Source organism: Myiozetetes cayanensis, unplaced genomic scaffold (genome assembly GCF_022539395.1).
Source record: "Myiozetetes cayanensis isolate MyiCay16 unplaced genomic scaffold, myiCay2020 scf89, whole genome shotgun sequence".
NCBI lineage: Eukaryota > Metazoa > Chordata > Aves > Passeriformes > Tyrannidae > Myiozetetes > Myiozetetes cayanensis.
This window is the reverse complement of record NW_026088174.1, coordinates 142,584-148,143: the sequence shown is the minus strand read 5'-3', so window position 1 is coordinate 148,143 and position 5,560 is coordinate 142,584. Positions and strand designations below refer to the sequence as shown.

At 66.4% G+C, this 5,560-nt stretch overlaps 1 protein-coding gene across 1 annotated transcript; it reads left to right on the top strand.

Annotated features, from left to right (window-relative positions):
- The first annotated feature begins 812 nt into the window (after positions 1-812).
- On the top strand, positions 813-4,419 carry OTUB1 (OTU deubiquitinase, ubiquitin aldehyde binding 1). Its single transcript, XM_050339239.1, has 7 exons — positions 813-1,276; positions 1,589-1,650; positions 1,814-1,912; positions 2,097-2,215; positions 2,599-2,683; positions 2,957-3,151; positions 4,108-4,419. Exons 1-7 carry the CDS (start codon positions 1,216-1,218, stop codon positions 4,303-4,305), a joined length of 819 nt encoding a protein of 272 aa, XP_050195196.1. The 5' UTR covers positions 813-1,215; the 3' UTR covers positions 4,306-4,419.
- Positions 4,420-5,560: the final 1,141 nt, after the last annotated feature.

Genomic DNA, 5,560 nt, shown 5'->3' with positions numbered 1-5,560 from the left:
GGGGGGCGGGGCCAGCACCATCCCGCGGCGTTTGTCTCCGGGCTTTGGGGTTGTTTTGGGCTCGTTTTGGGTGCAGGTTTTGGGGGATTATGCACACTCTCCCGGGCCACAGCCCCGCCCCAGCTCGCTGCACCCGCTGCGCTCTCCGCACCCGTTGCGCTGCTGCAGGGACATCCCCGGGGGCCTGCAGGACAGGCTGCACCGGGATGGCCCCGCCCGCTCTGCCCGCCCAGCCCGGCCCGGCCCCTCCGCGCGGCCCCGCCCCCGTTCCCTCCAGGACCGGTAGACCTGGTGTCCGAGTCGGACAGGTAGACCTGTTCTCTTTTAGGAGGTAGACCTGGTGTTTGTGTCCAGAGGGTAGATCTGGTCTCTTTTAGGGGGTAGACCTGATCACACTTAGGAGGGTAGACCTGGTGTCTGTGTCGAAAGGGTAGACCTGTGTTTGTCGAAAGGGTAGATGTGTTGCCTTTTAGGGGGTAGACCTGGTATCGGTGTCGAAAGGGTAGACCTGGTCTCTCTTAGGCAAGTAGATCTAGTGTCTGTATTTAAAAGATAGACCTGCTGATCGAGTCGAACGAGTAGACCTGGTCACACCTGAGGCTGTCCCGCCCCTCGTCATCCTCGCTGGGCACACCTGAGGCTGTCCCTCATGCGAGGGGACAGAATGGCGCTTGGCCCCTCAGGCGGCCGCGTGACTCGGGGGCGCGGGCAGAGGCGGGGCGAGCCGGGGGCGGGGCCGGAGCGAGCGGGGGGTGGGGCCGGCGCGAGGCGCGCGGCGCGGGAACTGTAAACGGCCGGGAATGATTCGTACGCCCATCAAATCATTATTAATTGGAGCCCGATTCCCTCATCTCTGTTCTCGTTTTTCTTGGCCGCAAAACCCGATGAGGGTCGCCTGCGCCGCCAACGCTCGGGCCGGGTGCTCTTCCTGACAGAGGCGGGGCTTCCGCCGCGGGGGCAGAGCCTGTTTTCGGGGGCGGAGCCACTCGGCTCCCGTCTCCGCGGGCAGGGCCTATCGCTAGTGCCGGGCGTAGCGGCGGCGCCCCGGGAGCGGCGGGCGGTGCTCCGGAACGGGCGGGCGGTGCCAGCGTTGTCCCGGAACGGGCGGGCGGTGCCGGTGTTTCCCGGGAGCGGCGGGCGGTGCTCCGGAAGCGGCGCTGCAGGTGCCCCGGAAGCGGCGGGTGGTGCCCCGGAAGCGGCGCGGACAGAGCGGCGATGGCGGCGGAGGAGCCTCAGCAGCCGCAACCGGAGCCGCTCGGCGGCAGCGACGCGGACGGTACCGACGGGCCCCTCCGAGGCCCCTCTCGGCCCCCGGCCTTGCGGCCCGGGAACCCCGACCCGGGATTTCCCCGCTCCTCCCGGGGGACCTCTATAGCCTCTCCCCCCCGCCCCCCCACCATCGCGATGCCCCGATACCCCCTAACCCCCTCCTCCCAACCCTCCCAAGACCCCTTCCATCCCTCCCCGGGCTCCCAACGGACTCCGCCTTATCCCCAGGACTCACTCAGGAGGCGTCCCCACTCCCCAGACCCCCCTGGGGAGCTGAGGAGCCGCTCTGGGTCCCCGCTGACCCCTCATGTCCCCCCAGGCGTGAACTGCCTGGCCTACGACGAGGCGATCATGGCGCAGCAGGACCGCATCCAGCAGGAGGTGAGGAAACCCCCGACCCCTCAGAACTCCTCCCAAAACCCTCCCTTAAACCCCCTCAGAGTGTGCCCCAAAACCCTCACGGAGGTCTTCAAACCTCTCCAACCCCCCGTGGGGGTCCCCAGTTCTCCCACAGTCCCTGACCCCCTCCAATCTTGCCACCTAGATTGCGGTGCAGAACCCGCTGGTGTCGGAGCGCCTGGAGCTCTCGGAGCTCTACAAGGAATACGCCGAGGATGACCACGTGTACCAGGAGAAGATCAAGGTGCAGCACTGGGAGCCACTGGGAGATACTGGGAGGCACTGGGACACTGGTGTGGTACTGGGAATAGTACCAGTATGGGACTGGGAGCCACTCTGGGACGCCAGCACAGGACTGGAAGCAGCCCAGCTGTCCTGGGGGTGTTCCCCCGCCCCCACAGTGTCCCCACGTCCCCTCTGCCTCTCAGGATCTGCTCCAGAAATATTCCTACATCCGGAAGACACGTCCAGACGGGAATTGTTTCTACCGCGCCTTCGGCTTTGCCCACCTGGAGGCTCTACTGGAGGATGGGCAGGAGCTGCAGCGGTGCGGACCCCCAGAGCCCCCTGGAGCGCCCCCAGGGACACCCTGGGAACCCCCATAGTCTCCCCCATACTATTCTCCCAGCATCCCCAGATCCCACTCAGGGCTCCCAGAGCCCCTCCAGGCACCCCCAGAGCCCCCCCCGGCATCCCCTCACAAGGACCCTGCAGCACTGATAACCCCAGAGCTCCCACTCGGGCCCCTTGCTTCCCAGCCCCCTGGGATCCCTGGGCTTCCCCCCAACCCCTGGGTTCGTCTTCCTCAATGATTTAGTCCCCCTCTGGGCTCTCCCCGAGACCCCCTGAGCACCCCCCCCAGACATCCCAAACCCTTTTGGGTCCCCCCTGAGCCTCCTAAGTCTCCCCGGGCCCCCGATGTCCCCCCAGGTTCAAGGAGGTGTCAGCGCGCAGCAAGGAGGAGCTGGTGGCGCAAGGCTTCACTGAGTTCACTATCGAGGACTTCCATAACACGGTGGGCGTGGGGAGCGCACGGGGTGAATGGGGATCCCTGTGACCTGGCACGTGCCCTGGCGCGTGCCAACCGACGCACGTGCGTGTACCTGACGCGCGTGCATCCTGTTTGTGCTCCTAGCGTGTGTGTGTGTGCCCCTCACGGATGCGCACCCCTGACCTGGGTGTGTCCCCCGTGACACACGTGTGTGTCCCCCGTGACACACACGTGTGCACGTGTCCCTGACACACGTGTGTGTGTGCCCCAACACGCACCTGTGCTTTCCATTTGCAGCTGATGGAGCTAATCGAGCGTGTGGAGCGCCGTGTGCCGCTGCCAGAGCTGCTGGCAGCCTTCAACGAACCAGCGACCTCGGACTACCTGGTGGTTTATCTGCGACTGCTGACCTCGGGCTGCCTCCAGCGCCACCGCCGCTTCTTTGAGCAGTTCCTCGAGGGTGGCCGCAGCATCAAAGAGTTCTGCCAACAGGTATAGAGCATGTGGGGTACACAGGACTTCTGTCATCAGTTCAGGGGCAGACATGCCCTTAGGGCACACGGGGCTGGCGTGGGACACATGGGAGTTGTCACCGTAGCGGGGGCACAGGGGATACACGGGAGCTCTGCCGGCAGGTATGGGGCATGTGGGGCACACAGGAGTTCTGTCATCGCATCAGGGCGCGCAGCGCATGTGGAGCTTCCGTGGGGCGTGTGGGAGTTCTATCAGCAGGAGCACGTGGGAATTCTGCCAGCATGTATGGGGCACAGGGGGCACACAGTTCTACCAGCAGATGTGGGGCATGTGGGGCACACAAGATTTCTGTCATCGTAGTAGGTGCAGACAGGGCTGGCATGGGGCACATGGGAGTTCTGTCACCGTGGCAGCGACATATGGGTCACACAGAAGTTCTGCCAGGAGGTTTGGGGCATGGGGGCACACGGGGCTGGCACGGGGCACACGGGAGTTTTGCCAGTAGGTTTGGGGCACGCGGGGCTGGCACAGGGTTCAGAGAACTCACACCTCACGAGGGGCTCGTGGGGGCTCCTGGGGCTCACGCAGGTTGTGTGGGGCTCACACAGGACTCGTGCATGGTTCAGAGGGTGTCACGTGGCCTCACACAGGCTACCCAGCACCTTCTAGGGCCCCTCTCAGCTTCACACATTTTCACACGAGTGCCACTTGGGCCCCACAGAGCCTGTCGCACCACTTTGGGGATCTGTGAAGGTTCTCGTGTGGTGTCGGTCACCCTCACGTGTGCACTGGCCTCGTGCTGCCCCCCAGCCTCTCACGTGATCTCGCCCTGCCCCCCCGCCCCTCACGTGGCCCCCCGGCCTCAAACGGCTCCCCGCAGCCCCCGTGAGGTGTCGCGCGGCCTCGCGCCCCCTCGTGTACCCACCGGCTTCCCCCGTGCCCCTTGTACACCCATGGCCCCTGTCCCATCGCAGGAAGTGGAGCCCATGTGCAAGGAGAGCGACCACATCCACATCATCGCGCTGGCGCGGGCGCTGCACGTCTCCATCCTGGTGGAATACATGGACCGGGGCGAGGGCGGCGCCACAAACCCGCACGTGTTTCCTGAGGGCTCGCACCCCCGCGTCTGCCTCCTCTACCGCCCTGGCCACTACGACATTCTCTACAAGTGACCCCTCTGGCATGAGGGGCCTTGTGCCAACCCCACAGCCATGGGGTCCTGACCCCACAGGCCCTCTTGTGACCTCCCAACCCCCTTCCCATCCCCCAATAAAGATGCGGCCCCAGTCCTGAGCATGTTTATTTGGGATGGGGGATTCGGGGGCATGGAGGGGTTGGCTAGAGGCAGGTGAGGGGGTGGGAGGGTGTTGGGAGGTCTGCCCCCCCCTGGGGGGCAGTTGGGGCTGGGGAAGTAGTTGGACTGGGGGGGAAGGAAGTCATGGGCCCTTTCGGGGGGCACTTAGGGTAGGGGTGGTTGGGGCTCGGGCGGGGCAGTGGGACCCAATAAAGGGTTCAGCATGGGCAGCTGGTGCGGGAGGGTGTCCTAGGTCTTGGCCTGCCCTGGCAGCAGGACCCTCCACCTCTGAGCTGTAAAGAACATAGAAGCCCCCCGCTTCCCTCCAGAGACCACCAAATTCGCACACCCCCCCCCCGCCTCTTAACGAAGGCACCAGCGGGGAACGGTGGACCCCTCGTGGGAGGAAGGAGGATCCCGGTGTGAATGCCCCCCCTCCCCCGCACACCTCCTTCCCAGGAACCGAAGGGAGGATGGGCCAGTGCACCGCCCCCCCCGAGTTCTACACCCGGTCCACGTTCACACGCACCGCAGACCCGGGTCCCCCCGCACTGGGGGTGGGCCCGGCCCAGCCTCCCAGGCCCCGCCGGGTCTCCCCTCACCGGGGCGGGTCCGGCCCGGCCCCCAGGCCCCCCTCCGCCGCCGCCGCCTTCCCACGCCCGCAGCCGCCGCCACCGCCGCCGCCGCCGCCGCCGCCGCCGGGCCCGCACGCGCCGATACCGACCCGGTAAGGGCTCCTGACCCCACCGCAGCTTCGGGATCCCTTAAAACCAACATCCCCGACACCCCCGACACCCCCACCCGCCTCGGTACCCGCGGATGCTCCCGCCCGGGAGAAAGACCGGTCGGCCGGAGCAGGGCCCGTCCCCGCCCTTGGACCCCCGGAGCGACGCTCCCCCGCAGAGATTCCCCCTCCAAAACCCTTCCGAACATTTCTAGCCCCCCAAAACGCGGTTCCCCCCTCCCCCACCCCGACTTCCCAAGGATGCTTCATCCAGGGGGAGGGGCCCAGGCATCCAGGAGAGGGGGGGGACACCCAGGCGTGACCCCTCGCCGCCATGAGATCTCCCCCAACCTCCCCAAATCCCATCAGGCCGCCGGAGCCCCCCAAAACCCTCCCGGTAGCCGAGGAT

What these genes read in the sequence shown, in the direction of transcription:
- OTUB1 (XM_050339239.1), top strand. Translation starts at nt 1,216, where the DNA reads ATGGCGGCGGAGGAGCCTCAGCAGCCGCAACCGGAGCCGCTCGGCGGC. An exon ending in AGGACCGCATCCAGCAGGAG is followed by an intron (nt 1,651 to 1,813) that starts GTGAGGAAACCC and finishes CTTGCCACCTAG; the next exon opens with ATTGCGGTGCAGAACCCGCT. An exon ending in TCGAGGACTTCCATAACACG is followed by an intron (nt 2,684 to 2,956) that starts GTGGGCGTGGGG and finishes TTCCATTTGCAG; the next exon opens with CTGATGGAGCTAATCGAGCG.